Source organism: Struthio camelus, chromosome 1 (assembly GCF_040807025.1).
Source record: "Struthio camelus isolate bStrCam1 chromosome 1, bStrCam1.hap1, whole genome shotgun sequence".
Lineage (NCBI taxonomy): Eukaryota > Metazoa > Chordata > Aves > Struthioniformes > Struthionidae > Struthio > Struthio camelus.
This window is the reverse complement of record NC_090942.1, coordinates 84,049,021-84,068,278: the sequence shown is the minus strand read 5'-3', so window position 1 is coordinate 84,068,278 and position 19,258 is coordinate 84,049,021. Positions and strand designations below refer to the sequence as shown.

Below are 19,258 nucleotides of genomic sequence, written 5' to 3'. Positions count from 1 at the left end.
CGGTTATCCCATTTCTTAAGTAAGATATGCATATTTCTGTGTCTCAGTAGTGCAATCTTGACTCATATTCACTTTTGGATACATCACGACCCTCAGATCTTTTTCAAATCTAAGTTCTTTTTCTAACTAGTTATTCCTTCACTTAGCTTTTCAGCAGTCTTTTCTCCAAGACTGGTACTTTGTTGTTTACTGAATTTAATCTTGTTGATTTCAGATAGCTTATTAAATTTTTAAGGTCATGTTGAATTTTGATCTTGTCCTCTACATGGCTTACAGATTTTTTAACTTCATGCTACTGACCATGTATAAGTTTATACTGTTTTCCGTCCCCCAGGTCATCTGAGTCTTTATGGTACAGAGCAAACTGTGATATATTAGCAACACCTCACAGCTCATTGGTTAGAGTAATCAGTCCATAAGAAGAGAAACACAGCTGAGCTAACACAACTTAGCTTTGGTTGTAGTGGAACTAGGGGAAAAAGAGATTATGGGAAATATAACTTCATTTGCAGGTTGACTTGGATATGATCAGAGAACTTTTCTCCTTATTGGCACATATGTGCCAATGTCATGCTAGTGAGTCACAACTTCAGTCTGAGCAGGCCCAGCAGAACTGCTCTTCTCCAGGAGGAATGCTGACTGCAGCATTTTATTCCTCTGAATAAAAATTCAGTAGCTCTCTGAAATTCTCCACAATTCAGTAATCATTTTTCTCCTATTATTAGATGTCTACAAACAACTTTTTGTTTTCCTCTAGATGTTTAAAAATCTTTGACCCAGCGACTATTTCTTTATATGTCAGTATAGATGATATAGGGCCAAACAAATGCTAACTAGCAATATGATATGTTGCATCACATCAGTTTAACAAAACATTAAAAGAAGCCCACATCCATCATATCTGGATATACATCGTAATCAATCAACTGTTTTTTAAAAAGAAAACAAAAGAACCAAGCAAATGAAACAAATTACCTTAAATTACAATTTGTAAACCAACTACGATTTGTAAAACCAAGCCTATATTTTAGATTCTCTTAATTTCTTTTACATTGTTAAATTCATCTGGGAACAAAAGATGTCACCTACTAGGACTGCTGAGAAGTACAAGGGCATCTGTTCAAAGTTAGAGAGAAAGTCTGAATTTATATTCTTTTAGCATCCCTCTTCCTTCTCCCACTTTTTAGTAAGACTGAAATTTCCCTTATTATCCATATAGAATTTCTCTTATATTGTCACTCAGTTTCACAGCCTTAATTACATAGAGATAAAAGGAAGACTTTTCATAGTAAGAATACCAGAACCTCTTCTTGATAAGACAATTTTTGCAGAGTATGGTACAACTTTTATAGGAGGAGCTAGAAAAAATGCCAAAGCATTCTTTTTTACATTGTGCATTCTGCTTTTGCAAACAGATGTGGGAATTTTCAGGGACCTGTATGGCTGGAATAAAAAAGTCAGAGAGCTGTGAAATTATCTGAGGTTAACACATGTTCAAGGTTCAGGATATCTTCTGCCTCTTTGGTTCTATGTCAGTGAGGAGCATATTACAATATATTTTTAAAAGCTTCATAGATGTTAGGTTTTAAACAGTAGTTATATTATAATGCTATTAAAAAGTGCTAATGTTCAGGCATATAAATTTCCTACGTTCACTTTGTAGCTTTGATTTTGAAGATATGACACCAGCACAAGACTGGTTACTCTATTGAAAAATCTCTTGTTCTGGAGAAAAATATATTTTGTTCAAGCACACAACTGATTTGAAAAATAAATATGTCTGTAGCTTTGCAAATTACTTTCCTTATTCTGCTTAAAACAAGAAGTTTCAATCCTGCTATCAGTCATGTGAGACCTAGTTCTTCTGTCTTAATCTACCTGAAGGCAAAATTACAGTAAAGGGCTGACTGCATTCACTGTTGAATAGAATAGATCTAAATTTTCCAAGTCTTTTTTTCTGCCCTGTCCCAAGGCCCCTTTGCTTTCTGTGTTATATGCACAAGGGGTGTTTTGAAGCATACAGATGCTCAGCGCAGTGGTTCTGTTCTAGCTCAGAAGTAATTCACTCATGTTCCTTCCTTACACCCTCCTACAGCAACAGCTGAGGAGCTCTGGTTTCATGTGTGTTGATGGTGGCATTCCTCTTACAGACAGGAAAGAAGCTGCATATATTTAGATTCACAGGCTCAAACTTAGGGTGGAAGGTACCTTTCAGAGCTCATGTAGTCCAAACTTCTGCCCAAAGCAGAGACAATTTCAAAGTTGGAGCAGGTTGCTAAGGGCTTTCGCCAGTCAGGTTTTGAAACTCTCCAAGGGTGGAAATTCCAGAGCCTTTCTGGAAAACCTAATCCAATGCTCAGTCACCCTTATTGTTCAGTTTTACCAATCTGTTTTACTGACTGTTTTTCAGGTTTGAGAAAGTCTCTATGCTAAAGCCATGTAATATAAGAGAAGTAAAACATAGCGGTAAAAACACAGCAGTAAAATTTCTGAGATGAGAATGGCTAGCACCTTAAGAAGAAGAAAAAAAACTTCTCACATGGCAAGGACTGAAACCAAATGAAAACAAGGAGGAAGTGAGAAGACATCAGCTCATCAACTAGGATCACCCTGTTCCAGGAAGCAGTGGAGGCCATTACTTTGCCATAGATGGATGGCTACTTCACCAGCCAAGACTCAACAGGTATTTTCCTGGGTGCAGTGAATATATTAATGCTCAGCTTGGGAGCACACTAGTCCTAGTTGTCTACTACGCCAAATAATAATTGTTTTGTTGTCTTCAGTTGCTTGTATTCTGCTTGTGGAGTCACTGCAACATTGTAAAATTTACCTGAAGGGGGAAAGAGAGGGTAGGCTGCCCAAGAGTGTTGTGTGTTGTATCTAGAAATCTTTTTAAATTTTTGCTTGACAAAGTATGCTGCCTAAAAGAAGCTGGTACAACTCAGTGCTCACTGAGTACTAGGCAGAAAGCTACGATGGAGCACAGAAATAAGTCTTTGTAATGCTACACCCTCTATGACAATCATGAAATATTAATGTTCCCAAAGAACACAGCATAAGGGCAGTGAGAACATAAAAACGCTTTGTAGTTAGAGTTTCTAGCTTTGGAGCAACTTTAAAATGGTGCATTTAATAGTATGAAGATTTGCATTGCATTTAGAGGAGAAATGATTGTATGTAAATGCACATTTTTATTAATATTAAATACTAAATAAAATGTTAATCATATAATAACATCTATTAATGTTATAAAATAACAGTAATAATTATATCAATAATCATAAACTATCATTAAAATATCAAATATTAATATATTTAACAAAATTAATTAAATATTTTGGTGAATAATAATTTATTGCTACTTTGAATTCTTTGTTTCTGAGGACTGAAACATGCTGTCCCAGTTCATGTTCCCACAGTGCTGTGAATGCAGCTGTATTTATTGCAGGGATGGATTATAAAACACATTAAACCATGTATATATGTGTTCTTAAGTGCTTAAAAAAACTAATCCAGAGGATCCTAAATTCTTTTTTTTTTTTAACGCTAGTCTGTTTTACTTTTTTATAAGACACTTTGAATACAAACTCAGAGCAAAATTGTTGGAGCTTCCCATTGCTCATCCTTTCTCTGTACGGTTAGTTCAGTTCAGGTTAGTTTGCATTATGCAGTTAAACACATAACTTAGCATTGGCCCAGTGGAACTATCTTATACTTCCACAGGAGGAGTTTCTCTTTTGGAATGTCCTGACTTAGGCATCTTTGGCAATCCCACCTTAATGGTTTGGTGGATGCAGCCCAAAATACAATGTACATAGTAATGAATCTGATGCACTAATATCCATGTGTTCACGCCTGCCTCCTGGGTCAGTCCCTTCTTTTGTTGCCTGCTATTATTCACCATTTGTAACAATAGAGTTAATAAGTGCAAGACTGAGCTATTACTTGTTCCTCTGGTGTTTCCTAAGTTTTTCTTCTTTGTACCTCTTTTCCTACTCTACTCCACTTCACTTCAGGACACTTCAGTTCTTGCTCTTATTTATCTTGCAGCCTTTTCCTGTGTGACGGGTGAAAAGAAAAGGTGAGCAGTACCAGGAACAGCAATGGATCCTCACTGAGGAAGCATTTTCATTCCAGTTTCCTTCAAAGTAAATTCTAGGGGAAGAACTAGTGAAAGCGATGGCAGTGACAGTGCTAATTACCCCTGAATTACCCCTGAATAATTACCCCTGAATGGGGTAATTCAGCAGGATGACTTATGCTTTGCTGCATACATGACTTCCACCCAAAATTAGTGACCTATATAAGAAAGCCATAACCTGGAATGGAGTCTTCAGAACAAAGCATTGTTTTTATATTACAGTAGGAATTAGAGATCTGTGTGCAGTTTCAGGGCTATGATCTCACTGCTATTATGGAGACATGACTGGATACCTCGCATGACTGGAAGGCTGCAGTGGGTGGATACAGGCTTTTTAGGAAGGACAGACTAGGAAGGCAAAGAGGGGGAGTCACCCTTTATATGAGATCAGTTGCAATGCATGTGGCTCTGTTTGGGAGTGGTCAATGGCCTGACTGAGAGCTTGTGGGTAGGGATTAAAGGGCAGGCTAACATGAGTGACACTGTGGTGGGGGTTTACTACAGGCCACTGGATCAGAACGAGGTTGTAGATGGGGCCTTCTACAGACAGCTGGAAGTAGCCTCACGATCACAGGCCCTAGTTCTCATGGGGAGCTTAAACCACCCTGACATCTGCTGGGAAGGCAGCACAGCAGGCCATAAGCAATCCAGCAGGTTCCTGGAGACCATCGATAACAAGTGATAGAGGAGCCGACAAGGAGAGGTGCGCTGCTGGATCTTGTACTAACAAACAAAGAAGGACCGGTTAGAGATGTGAAGGCTGGGGGCAACTGTGGTTGCAGTGACCGTGAGACATGGGAGTTCAGGATCCTGCAAGGAGGGAGCAGGGCAATAAGTAGGATCGCAACCCTGGACTTCAGGAGAGCCACCTTTGGCCTCTTCAGGGACCTTCTTGGAGGAATCTCATGCGGTGGGGCCCTAGAAGGAAGAAGTGTCCAAGAGAGCTGGTTAATATTCAAGCACCACTTCCTCCAGGCTCAAGAGCAGTGCATCCCTCTGAGTAAGGAGTCCAGCAAAGTGGGCAGGAGACCTGCATGGATGAGCAAGGAGCTCCTGGCCAAACTCCAAGAGAAGAAGGAAGTACACAGAATGTGGGAAAGGGGACAGGCCACTTGGGAGGAATACAGGAATATATTGTCAGAGTGTGCAGGGATGCGACAAGGAAGGCTAAGGCCCAGTTGGAATTAAATCTGGCAAGGGATGTCAAGGACAACAAGAAGGGCTTCTTCAAATACTTCAGTAACAAAAGGAGGACTAAGGAGGACTGGGGGACTGCTGCTGAATGGTGCAGGGGTTCTGGTGACAAAGGACATAGAAAAGGCTGAGGTGCTGAATGCCGCCTTTGCCTCAGTCTTTGTCATTAAGATCAGCCCTCAGGAAACCCAGACCCTGTAGACCACAGATGAAGTCTGGAGAAAGCAAGATTTTCCCTTGGTCAAAGAGGATCGGGTTAAAGATCATTTAGAAAAACCTGACACCCACAAGTCCATGGGCCCTGACAGGATGCACCCACGAGTGCAGAGGGAGCTGGTGGACATCATTGCTAGGCCACTCTCCATCATTTTTGAAAGGACATGGAGATCAGGAGAGGTGCCTGAGGACTGGAAGAAAGTCAATGTCACTCCAGTCTTCCCAAAGGGCAAGAAGGAGGACCAAGAGAACTACAGGCTTGTCAGCCTCCCCTCCATCCCCGGAAAGGTGATGGAACAGCTCATCCTGGAGGTCATCTCTAAGCATATGGAGGACAAGAAGGTGACCAGGAGTAGTCAGCATGGATTCACCAAAGGGGAAATATCGTGCTTAACCAGCCTGATAAGCCTTCTGTGAGGGAATGACTGGCTGGGTAGGTGAAGGGAGAGCAGTGGATGTTGTCTGCCTGGACTTCAGCAAGCCTTTCAACACTGTCTCCCATCACATCCTCATAGGCAAGCTCATGATGTACGGCTAGATGAACGGAGAGTGAGGTGGATTGAGAACTGGCTGGATGGCCGAGCTCAGAGGGTTGTGGTCAGTGGCACAAAGTCTAGTTGGAGGCCTGTAGCTAGCGGTGTCCCCCAGGGGTCAGTACTGGCTCCAGTCTTGTTCAATATATTCATCAATGACCTGGAGGAAGGGTCAGAGCAAGGGTCTCAGCAAGTTGGCTGAGGATACTAAACTGGGGGGAGCGGCTGACCCACCAGAAGGCTGTGCTGCCATTCAGAGAGACCTTGACAGGCTGGAGAGATGGACAGAGAGGAACCTCATGAAACTCAGCAAAGGCAAGTGCAGGGTCCTGCCCCTAGGGAGAAATAACCCCATGCACCAGGACAGGCTGGGGGCTGACCTGCTGGAAAGCAGCTCTGCCGAGAAGGACCTGGGAGTGCTGGTGGACAACAAGTTAACCATGAGTCAGCAATGTGCCCTTGTGGCTAAGAAGGCCAATGGCATCCCGGGCTGCATTAGGCAGAGTGTTACCAGCAGGTCGAGGGAGGTGATCCTGTGCCTCTACTCAGCCCTGGGGAGGCCTCACCTGGAGTGCTGTGTCCAGTTCTGGGCTCCCCAGTCCAAGAGAGACATGGCCCTACTGGAGGGAGTCCAGCGGAGGGCTACAAAGATGGTGAGGGGACTGGAGCATCTCTCCTCTGAAGAAAGGCTGAGAGAGCTGGGCCTCTTCAGTCTGGAGAAGAGACCACTGAGAGGCCATCTCATCAATGTCTACAAGTACGTGAAGGGCGGGTGTCGAGAGGATGAGGCCAGTCTCTTCTCCATGGTGCCCAGCGACAGGACAAGAGCCAACGGGCAGAAACTGAACCACAGGAAGGTGGAACCAGAATCTGAACCTGAGGAAAAACTTCTTCACTGTGTGGGTGAGTGAGCACTGGAACAGGTTGCCTAGAGAGGTTGTGGAGTCTCCATCCTTGGAGATGTTGAAAAGCTGGCTGGGCACAATCCTAGCTGACCTGCTGTAGGTGACCCTGATCAAGCAGGGAGGTTGGACGAGATGATCTCCAGAGGTCCCTTCCAACCTCAACCGTTCTGTGACTCTGTGAAATGAAGTAAATAGTGTGGTACTTTTCCTTCCTGTAGGAACCTGTCCTACAGGGCTTACCTGTGAAGTCAAAGACTTCTCGCACATTCACAGCCAGGAACAGAGAACTGATCAAGAAGACGGGCTAAACAGAAAAATCAAAGTAATTCTGTGGGAATTAAGGTGGGAAGGGACTTCTGCAGGTCATCACCAGTTCCACTCTCCAGACAGCCATAACTTCAAAGTTAGATCAGGCTGCTCCAAACTTGTCCATTTTTGAGTGGTTCCAAGGATGGAGATTCCACTGCTTCCTAGAGCTGTGCCAATGCCACACCACTCTCATCATTAAAATGTTTTTCGGTATACCAAGTCAGAGAAGGTACAGGTATCATCATTGCAAATCTGTAATCACAGGCTTACACCTTCGTATTTCTCATATCAAAAGATTTAGGCTAGAACTATACACAATTGCATATCTGGATGGAATCCTAGAATCAGTAACAGTTTCATCAAAGTTAAATTTAAAGCAAGCCCCTTTACTGCTGCAAATGGCTAAATAACACAGTTTTCTGCTAAAGATATTCTGTTACGGCTTACAGATGAAAAAAATGTAACTTAACTTTCTGATCACAAGGCTTAAAAGGAAGAAAAGATGAATATTCGCCTATACAGTTTCCTTTGTTGACTACCTTCTAACAGCCCATTCAGACCAAATCAACTCCCACCAGCTGTTCTTGGCCCTTAAGGTAACTATCCTGCATTATTTACACAGTTTTGGTGACCTTAAAAGCCCCTGTGAAAATATTATCAAAAGTGATTTTCTCTTTTTAAACTCTGTATAACACTGGTGATAGTCCAAGGAGGAAAAGGCTTCACAAATCTACATGCATGGAAAGGAAATATTTAAATAGTAAAGCTAGACTGCAAGAAATTTCCAGTTTCCCTGCTGAGCTTTCACAAATAGAATGATAGACATTCCTGTAACAAGGCAAGAAAGGAAGGTGTGTATCTAATTTCAGCTGAGCATTAAGACAGGATCAAATTTCCCTAAGACAGATATCTCTGCTGGTGTGGTGTTAAGAAACACTGCTGCGTAATTCTACCACAGGCCTAGCCTTAGCATCTTCTTAGCATCTGAGTACTGTTACTCAGGACAGTTGTGTCAATACCATTCATCTCAGCCCCATAAATCTGCAGAGCAGCTACAGTGCTGCCTTACTCATCTTAAACTTGATGTTTAAAGGCACTGTCCACTCAGGGACTTTCTCCTAAGCCCATGGCTTATTTGCACACTAAAATTTAGTAATACATCCACACTGTATCCTCACTGCAGACCTACAAAGTTTCCCCCACACAGAAACCTGGTGGAATAATGCAAGAATTAAAACTGTGTTAATTAATTAAAATTAATTCCAGGTTACTGGAATTCCTCATAGCCTTGGGCAAGTCACCATGTTTGCTTTCGGATTCCTTTCAGATGAGACTAAATCCAAATGTACCCCATGAATTCACCTCCTGCTCTACAATTGCTAATGGGTAGTCAGTACAGAGGACTAGAACAGAAATAGTCTGAAGGAAACAGTCCTGGAAAGCATAGAGTAGGACTGGATGACAGGTCCTCGACATCAGCTATTTCACTGTACACATCCACTCCAACTGTGCTGTACTAGCCACTAATACTCACTAATATTCAGATAGTATTCAATTTCTGCTCCCTAAACTGAATCAAATATGCTGAGTTTAGTGCATACTAAATACACAAAATTCATACTTGAATATCCCAGGAAAGCAGAAACCCAAGCACATTTGAGTGGTGGCAAGAAAGAACATGATTCCAGTCACTTCTTTCGGTGTTGTGACAAAATCACCTGAACACCTGGTAGTGTGTGCCTCCCCTTCTCCAGCAGGTAAGTCTCAGCGCTTCCAGTGCTCCAGCCCTCTTCCAACAAGGAAAACAAATTCAAGAAAGCATCCATCTACTGACTTTTTACTGAATCAGCATTACTCCAGGCTTAGCATTTCACTTATAATAGATATTTGCAGTTACCTTCCTAGCAAGGCTGCTGCACCTCTTAGGCTACAAATTTTCATCTCTAAACACACTTCTAGGACCTTTTACATTGCTGTATATCATTGCTTTCCACGGGCACATTCCAGAAAACCTTCTGCCACTCATCCAGCTGTACTGCAAAAGGGCCTGCCTATAGATACAGGTCATCTGCCTTCAGATGTAGCTCTTCCAGAGGCCAAGCAGGCAACACCACACTTAATCAAACTGAAAACATTCTCTGAAGAACAACAAAGTAGAGTAAAAATCAAGTGAAGCTGACTCCCATAAAGAACCCTGTAACAGGTTACTTTTAACTGTTTCCATGCTATGGTGGTAGCTGTTACACAATTCAAAATATTCACCCTTTTTTTTTTAAAAAAAAGGGTGGTTTATATCTCTCTTTGCCTGATGTCCTCTGAGGATTTCCTACCACAGGAAAACACTCACTGCCCAAGGCTGTCTTAGACTCAGCAGAGCAATCTATTAGAAGGACTAGAGCAGATGCTAAAGGAGAACATTTACTCCATTGCCCATATATGTTCCAGGGCTGGTTTTCCGAGGAGTTTAGGGCAGTGAATAGTACGATTCCAGATGATGTTCTCCATCCTTCCTCTCCTCATAAGGAATGGCAATGTTACAGGAAGGAGCACGTTCGCATATCTGCCACAGACCTCTCATGTAACCAGGCACGTCACAGCTCCCCAGTTACTGAGTGGGCATACAGCAAGCCCCCATCTCTGAAGGGTCTTCTGAAGGCCCCCATCTCTGAAGGGTCTTCTGAAGATAAATAGCTAGCTTTTCAAGCTATTTTCACACTGTGGTGACAAGAACAGATATATAGACTGAAATAATTGTCTTAAGTACAGAATATGTTAGTTCTTTCTTTCCAGTTACTGGACACACTATTTTTGCCTTGTTTAGGATGAGACAGTTGTAATCACCTTTATTTAATCATTGTTTTTTGCCTGGCTAAACTATAGCATCCAATCAGTTTTAATTTTCATTCATAGTGATTCCTCTGTTGTTTTCAAGTCAGCACAAACAATAACTTTGGGAATGAAAAGACATTGTTCAGTTTTCAATTCTGCTACTAACTGGCCATGGAACCTAGAATGACTATCTTCATTTCCTTGTATACTTAAATTAAGCTTATACATAGCTATAATTAATGTTACAGTGCTTGACCACGTCTTCTGTAACAGTATGAGACTTTTAAGTGAATAGCTTATTTAAAGCAAACAATATTTTGAAGAAAGCGCACAAGAGGATAGGGGTTTTTTTTGTTTGTTTTTTTAAGGCATTCTGCCTTATATGATGAAAACCTTTTTGTGGAAAATACGTTTTGGGGAAAATCTCTCTCTTGGAGAGAGATTTTAATTAACTCCAGGTGAGCTGCAGCTTTACATCAGCATATGCTAAATGCATTTGGGTTTTACTGTGTCAGGTATGATCACATGTACCATGGCAGTTTCACGTAGTTGCTCAATCTTACTTTTTATAGTTGTACTTGAAATTTTACAATATTTAAGATTTAGCTGAAAAGGCGAGTTACTGTTTTTGCATAAGAACATCTATACAACTTCCTTCAAGATTTGTTTTTGCATAAAACCCTTTTCTTTGTTTTTTCTTTAGTAACTTTTAGCTCTTGTGGTGCAGAGGAAAGCTTAAAAATACAAATTAAATGTTCTCTAAGGGCTCAGAAATAAGACGATAAATAAAAAGATGATAAAATATGATTTTTTAAAGCACTTTGGGTCAGAAACTTTGTGTTTCTATTTCATACACAGGCTACTTGTTGTGTGATACTGGTCTTAATAATGGATATTGTTCTTTCTCAATTAATCTTTATACTATTGTCCTGTAATGAAAACGATGGAGCCCTGTTATCATCATGGAAGCTTTTGAATTAATTGCTTAGAATACAGATGATATCAGTCAAGCTCCGCATGTATTTGCATATCTGACAATATTTTGAATGTAATGAACACTGGCAGCCTTGATATTTTTCATTCAAAAGAATGTGGAGAAATAGAAATGCCAAATCCGACTTTGAAAGCCCTTTAGCATGCTCAAGCCAGTCAGCATTTCATCTACTTTGATTTTAAAAACTGCAGTCAATTGGCACAGTAGATTATATTCCATCAAGCTTATGTGCATTCATGTTTCTTTCACTTGGTTATTACTGGTATTACTATTGAACATCTTAATTCTAAAGGCTCTCATAGGGCTCAGTTACTTTCATAAGGAACATTTCTGAAATTCCACATGTATGTGTATTCTTGATTTTACTGAGATACTGCTAGATATAGAGGTTCTGAGTACAGCGTGTGATTTTGTTCAGATTTAGAAATGTTTGGAATTCAAATCTGCCATTTCATGAAAAATTCCAATATTTTGACTTTCATTTCCAAACCAAACCTGAATGTTGAAATTTACAGTCTTTAACATTGCCAAAAATGTTACTTTAGAAATAACAAAATAAACTTTCTTTATGTGCCTGTAAAATAGTTTGACACAATCAAATCTGCATTTTCTGTTAGAAAATTGTTCCACAAGGTTAGAAAAAACATTCTACCAGCTCTATTAATGTCTTCTGCAAATCTCAGATTAGTGAAGCCCCTTGGAATGCCATTCATGCTACAACCTTCAATCTTTTGTTGTGATGTGGGAGGCTTTCTGATCATTCTGCTTAAAATCAAGCTTTCCTGGTAAAAGTGCTGTTGCTGCCTATGGCTTTGCATTCTCACTTTGCATGGAAAGGGGTAACCTCAGCAGTGTATTGTACACTGTGCAATTGATTAACATTCCCCATTCTAAAATAGGAGTATAGGCAGAAGAAGCTTACATCTCTCAACCCCACAATTTTCACAGAACATTTTGTGACTTTAACAACTCTGTTAACAACTGATAGCTATTTTCATAGGATTCCACTATTTGATTGCAATATTGATATATTAGGCACATATCTGTAAATAAAACTCAGTGCAGAGAATAAGAAGTGTAAGTGTGCTGGAGTCCTGAAGCGAACAGCATTGCTTGTAAATTCTACTTACATCTACATATCATTTAGAGACATCGTAAATCAACACATTTATGTAGATCCTGCGTATGGTATTTTCAGAAAATATTCTTTAACACATTGTTCAAAAAAAGTTTTGGCAGAGCTGTCTGGATAAACACCCCACAGGCAGACTATCAGCTGACATTTCCAAAGCAGGAAGTTGTAATTTTGCAAGCAGATTCACCTATTCTTTATTCTTTAATCTTGCAAATGGGGAGTTAGCATTTTTCCAAGTGCTCTTGAAGTTGAGCAGCTGAATAATGAGCTGATTTTTCAAGAGTGATCTTTACTTCCCAGTGACTCAACAGCTCAAAAATTCTATCCTAAAAATGTATTTATGTGTCTAAAAATGTACTTAAAAATGCGTAAGATTTATTTTTTCTAATGTTTCTGCGTGTGGCTTTAAAGCTTTGTTTTTCAGCATGTGAACTTGAATATCCCAATGAAGACTGCCCTTCATTTAATTTATCAGTCTTATATAACATCTAGGCTGATCTCTAATTCTGGTCCTAAATGTACCTTTTATCTTCTTGACTTCAAATCTATTGAACTACCAGTATCTCACCATGCTGGGAGAAACTGATTCCTGCATGAGTCAGGTACAGATTCTCTGACCCAATTCTGCTCTCCTGCTGCACATTGTCACCCTGAAATCTGTTAAACACTCATCTTCAACCAAAGAAACTGTGGAAATATTGATAAAATGTGCAACCTGAGAACATCCTTTTTGAACTATTTTAATTATATTGCTTCATGATGCTGATAATCTCAATTATTTTAAAGCTGCCAAGAACACAAGGGAGCCTTTCAGAGAGTAAAAGATGAATCTCTGGGTTACTGAAGGGTTTAGGTGATGCAGCAACGAACTCTCTGAGAATGCAAGGCAGTGAAGCCTGTGCTTTTCCCAATGTTTCCTTAAAACTTGCATATATTTAAGTCTTTTCTTTGTGTTTCATCCACTTGCACTGGGCCAACCTATCTGAACCTTGCAGTGAATCATCATTGCAAGATTTCACCTCAGTTCTTACAGTGACCTCAAACTTTTCTTGCTCTGTTGGCAACAGGCAGACTCGACAAGTTTATTGATGAAAATCCTCACTCTGATAATTCACTCTTTACCTGATCTATGTGGTAACTATCAGTCCCAAGGAATGGCTTTCCCTTGTCTTTTTGTGATACCTTTCACTAGAGAAAGCTGGCTTATGACTGCTTGTTCAGCTGCTCAGAATTCATCCAAGAGCACACAGCTTTTCATGGTCTTGTTGCAGTGGCGGTGGTATCTGACCCTTCAGCAAGGAAAAGAGGATAGTAAAGGAAAGATAGATGGTTGTGTTAATAATGGAAGAAAGAGGGGACAACTTGGTAAAGGACAAGCTAAATGAAGTATCAAAGGAGAGTATTCCTTCACTGCAACTTCTCACAAGCCAAAATTCCATGGCTAGAAAATATTACTGCTTTCTGTGAAATTTTTTATTTTGAAATCAAACATTTTGGTGACACAATCTGAATTCTGTGCCTCATCTGATTCCAAAGTGCCTCACAAGCTCAGAAACAGCATAGCTTTTCTGTATCATGAAGGAATGATCCCAAACTTCATATGGCTTCGGCTGTGGAGAGCTTCCAGTAAGTAAGCAGGAAACTCTCTGTCTTTTAACTTGGATAGGCCATGTAGGTTGCTCTAGAGCCATGAACTGCAGAAGCCAGAGGTTCCCCATTTTTCCTGCACTTTTTTCTTTATTAAGCACATTTGTACCCTTTCAGCTTTTTTACAGGCAGTATCTTGCCTAAAGCATTCTGCCTTTAGATGAAGAGGGGAAAAGGATCTGTCTGCTTTGTTAATTTTTTTTTTCTTAGTGTCAAAATACCCAGAGCTGAAACCAGGAATTGTTATCTTCTAGAAGGACTGTTTATTTGGCTTATGATCATGAAGAGTTATGTCATTTGTTCTTTAATGAGGCTTCCTCAGAAGGAGATTGGGAAACCATGTAGGAAGAACTGGGTGAGCCAGAGAACTGAAATTATAGAAATGAGATGAAATTCAATAGTATAAACTATAAGAGTATATAGTTAGAGACTAATAACAATTTCTCTTCCCTACTATGTTTTCACAGACTGGAAAAAAATGAACATGAGAAGGACTTCATATACCGCTTGATTATAGTACAATTGTAAGACTTCAGCAGGACAAGCCTATGAAAACAGCTAAGATGCCCCTAGAATGCAGAAGAAAGATATTTCCAGAAAATAATAAAATTAAAATGATTTTGCAGTAGGTATTGGTAAGTCTTTCTTTGAAATACTGTGTACAAATCTAGTCCCAGTATCTGAGGAGGCTGAACTGTAACTGTAACAGATGCAGAGCAAACATAAGTAGGATGATCAGGGAAGAAGATCATACAAAAAGAATCTAAAAAAATGTCTACTTTATTTAGCCTAACAAAAAGAAGTTGAAAAGGGGATATGAGTGCTTCTTTATTTTTCCTAGAGGGAAAATACAAAGAAGGAGGAAGAATTTTGAAGCTAGAAGGCAATATTGGCAGAAGAACATATGGTCTGTTTATTTATACTCATCTAGGAATGGTGTGGGCTGAAAATTTTGGAGAAGGTTCTAACCATCAGCTATGAAGAGCTATGAAGTTCTGGAACAGCCTTTGAAGAGGAGGGGGCAAAAGAGCTATTTTTGATATAGAGCTTGATCAGTTCTTGAATTGCAGGATTTAACAGTAATACTGGGAAAACAGTATTAACTTGCAATACTGGGAAAACAGACATAATGATTAAAGAACTCACAGGTTGCCCTGTATTCCTACAGGTTCATAGTCCTTGACATTGTATTGGAGTTAAAAAAAGAGAGAGAGAAAGAGGAAGAGAGAGAGAGGGAGAGAGGAAGGGAGAGAAAGGGAGAAGGAGATGGAAAGAAAGAGAAGGAGAGAGAGGAAGAGAGAGAGAAGACTGAGGGCTTTGACTTTTCAGAAGTGATGTTCTGAATACTGTCACTATTTCTTAGTGCCAGGTCCTTTTATAAACAATTTCACTTGTGAGTAAAAATGAATCAAGCAGCGTAGACGAAACTTTTTTTTATCATTGTTAACAATACTGGCTGTGTGCGTATGTGTGTTTTTAAGACTAAATATGACAAAAAATCAGGCTGGTGAAGAGTAAATAACCCCACCAACCAAAACCAATTGAAAATAGAGAAATTGAAGGTGTCCTGCAATGGCACATTTCAAGTATAATCTGATTTTTTTTCCTGTCCACCTGCAAACACCACTCTGCAACCCAGATGCAGAGAGAAAGTAGCAAGAGCAGCAAACAGCCTTCAGTCAGGTGTTGGTGCCATCTTTCTCTCTCCACTTTTTCTCTCAGCCTTTTTCACTGTTATTCTTTCCATCTACCCCCTTTTATCTCTTTCCTACACTTTCTTTCTGGGATTTATTTTTTGGAGCTTTTCTCTTCTGGTCTTCTCTCAGTGCAAAACAGACTGAAGCAGGGGAAAATGTCAAAATTCTTATGGAAGAAAAGAGGATTAGGGGACTAGAGCAGACAAACTTGGGCCTACAGGCTGTGTGGGCTGTATCTGCATGAGAAGTTTCTGTAAGCAGTACCATCAGAAGCTACTGTGGGAGCAGAGATGAGAAACTCTTTCACAGGGTTTTCCTCATTATGTTTATCAATCAACATTCACTGAATTTTTTCTGTTACTGCTTTTCTCCAAGTAATGGAATCAGGCTTGAAAAGGGTAGACAAGACCCTTTGCCAGAAGTACTACAATTTGACTGAAGATATGGTAGGAAGTAAGTAAGTGAGGTCTTTATTCAATCTACATTGTAAATTAACAGCCTTCATCAATTTTATTTTCTTCCACTGTCTCCATATTTCCAAGAATCTCCTTAATGTACAAGTATTTAACGTGAGTGTGACATTCAGTTAGCGTTCTACATGGTATCTGCCTTTTGTGAGAATTAGTTCATGCCTAGGAAGCACCTAAAACATGAAAAGTAAGAATTTTTTTATACTGCCACCAGTCTCAAATGAACCAGAGTGTGAATTTTTGTAGTACCAACCACAAGGTCACATACTTCAGGACCACATGTTGGAAGGTCAACTCCCATAAACTGGAAATAAATAAGGAAGTGGAAGGGAGAGAAAGGGAGGAGAGAAGAAGGAGAAGAGAGGGGTTCCCACACAGCTCCCATGAGGTTTCAGCCCAAGAAAGATAAGGAAGAAAATGAAGGACAACAATCTCTGTCCTTCTGCCCCATCAGTTGACTCAATAAGGGAAGAACGGTCTCAGCAGGCCTACAGTGGGGACCTGCAGAAGTGATATCATTTGGAACCAACACAGAGGATGGCATGGGCAAGGGTAAAAAAAAAGAAGGGAGAAATAATAGAAGAAGAGATAAAATCAAAATGTGAGAGAAGAAGCAGGAGAGAAAGGGGACAAAAAAAGAGAAGAGGAAAGAAAAAAAGCATATAAAAATGTGACACTGACAACTGAACTTACAAGAAACTTTTCAAAGTTCAGATCAACATCAGATTTAAGAAGGTCAGCTGAGAACTTCATTTAGTTCTGTTACGCAAAACTCACATCCCAGCACCCACACCCTGTCCCACAAAGTCCAGTGTCACAGTAGTTCTGCTCTGCACAGTGCTCTGCTAATTTGGATCCTTACACTCCAGTTCTGGACTCGCCAAAGAGTTCCCCTGAGCATTTAAAGTACTTCACAGGCCCGCTGGTGACTTGCACCTTGAGCAGAATGAACTTTGAACTTACTTTGAGTAGTAACTGCAAAGAGACACATTCCAGGTCAGCATAATACAGGTATTATATTACCAGAGTCCTGTACCAGGCTATTGAGTGTGCAACAGTAAGGAATATCAGAGATACAGCACAAATATAACAGGACATTTCACTTCATTTCAGAAGTAGGTTTCCTCGAGCTTGAGCAATTATTTCTTGGAATAGAAAACACAAAGACTACTCTTCATTTGAACTTAAAAAATGCAAAAGACTGAAAAGTAACAATATTCAAGAGCAATAAGAGTTCCCCAGGGTGAGGGGACTGAGACCCTGTGGTGGAACTCCTCCATGGCATGAGAAGACCACCTCATCACAGGTTCCCTGATGGCTATGTGGCTATACAAACAGACCAAGAAAAAAAAGGGTGGGATCCTATCTAGGTCACAGAGTTTCTAAGAAGTACAGAGACCTGGTGTCAGCCACACTGCCCTGTGCAACATCTGCTGAATGCCTTGGGGATACCATCTGAAAACAGGTGGAAGGCCAAGCTGTTCCTGTATCTCCCTTCTGGTTACGCTACTCTTTAGAGAGTAGCCCCCCTGAACGCATTTTCAAGACTGTTATGGTTTTACAGGCCCTGTTAAATAAATACCTATTAGGAATGACCGCTGTGTGACCCTCCTCGGTTAACTGAATCTTGCCAAGCTTCCAGCCATTTAAATTGGATATCATAAGTGGAGAGATAGCACTTGCGCAGGCAGCTGCTGCTGTCAATGAAAAGAACATTCTAGAACATTCAAATAAAGGCTGAGCAATGAACTACTTAGCACAAGAGTCCAAAAAAATGGCCTGGAACTGATATATGCCTACATCCACTATTGGTCTTTGCTATAAAAGAAGCTCCAGTTCCACGCGTTTGGTGGTTCGGCGGCAGAGTCATCAAGGAGAGAAGAGGAGTCATTGAGGACATTCAGGGAGAAGTGTGCTTAGCGGTCCTTTTCAGGACCAGAAGAGGTTAGGCAGCCTTTCTCAAGGCTGAGAGCTGAAGTGACCCACACATGTCCCATCCAAAGCTGCTGGGCAACCAACAACGGGATGCAGAGCTACAGACCAGCGCTCCTCAGGACCTGCCCTGCCCATTGATCTGGGATACTGAATCAAGTCCCCCAGGATCCTGTTAGCCACTCTCCCATCATGGCCCTCAAACTATAGAGTCATAAATTATTATGGTGTTAAGCTGGGAATCGGCACAGCCACTAGTGTGGCCAGGTGTATTACAGTGCTAAACCAGGAATTGGCACACCCACTGATGCGGCACGGTAAGATCACGATGTTTAACCAGGAACCGGCACACCCGCTTGTGTGGCACGGTAAGATCACAGTGTTTAACCAGGAACCGGCACACCCACTGGTGCAGCCTGGTATATTATGGTATTAAATCGGGAGCCAGCACACCGACCAGTGTGGCCAGGTGTATTACAGTCCTGTATCAGGAGCTGATACTTCTATAGCAGGGTTATTTTAAAAGCCTTACCTTGTCATCATCTGGCACCGCTTCATAGAACATCAGGGTACCTACCCTTCCTATATTCCCTGTTAGCTTATTTGTGTTATTGATTGGAAGCTTCATGTACATGTAAATAGTTTAATATAATACATTGTTGGTATTGTTATCTATTAAAAAGTGTTGTATTGTTAATTAAAAAGTATTGTAAATCCATTCATAAAAGTAAGAAATCCTATACCACCACCCCAAACCTATTTTCAGCTCACGGATTCAATCAAATAAATAACTTTATTGTAAGAGGGAACAACGTTTCTCCTCTGGTGAGGCCACCCAGCAAACTTGGACAGTGACAAAGACCAAGATGGTTTGAATAGTTAGGGAACTGAGGCTTTTAGAAGGCTGCTGGGGACACTGTCACAGAGCAAAGCAGGGGTAAGGTACGATCTACTGCATGATGAGAGTAACATCAAAGCATTTCAGGAGATCAAGAACAACACAAAGAAACAAGTGCTTTTTCTATCAGAAAGCACTTGAGAGCAGCATGAAGGATAACTTGGGACAGTCAACCCAAGTATTTAAGGATTAAGTGGCTGAGCTTTTAACAAAAACCAGCAAATCTTATTAAAACTAGTGGCATTGTTATAGAATATGGGATATCAAACACTGTACTTACCTTTCCCAAAGGATTCAAGGTCTTTTTTTAAGATTTCTAGCTAAAGAGCCCTTATTTTCTCAGTTGTCTGAACTGATT

The 19,258-nt window shown here is 40.6% G+C and overlaps 1 protein-coding gene across 1 annotated transcript; it reads left to right on the top strand.

Moving 5' to 3' along the window:
• Positions 1-6,302: 6,302 nt before the first annotated feature.
• LOC138068128 (uncharacterized) lies at positions 6,303-14,490 on the top strand. The gene is made up of 2 exons (XM_068953973.1): positions 6,303-6,987; positions 14,371-14,490. The coding sequence occupies exons 1-2, from the start codon at positions 6,384-6,386 to the stop codon at positions 14,412-14,414; spliced, it is 648 nt and encodes a 215-aa protein (XP_068810074.1). The 5' UTR covers positions 6,303-6,383; the 3' UTR covers positions 14,415-14,490.
• The last annotated feature ends 4,768 nt before the right edge of the window (positions 14,491-19,258 follow it).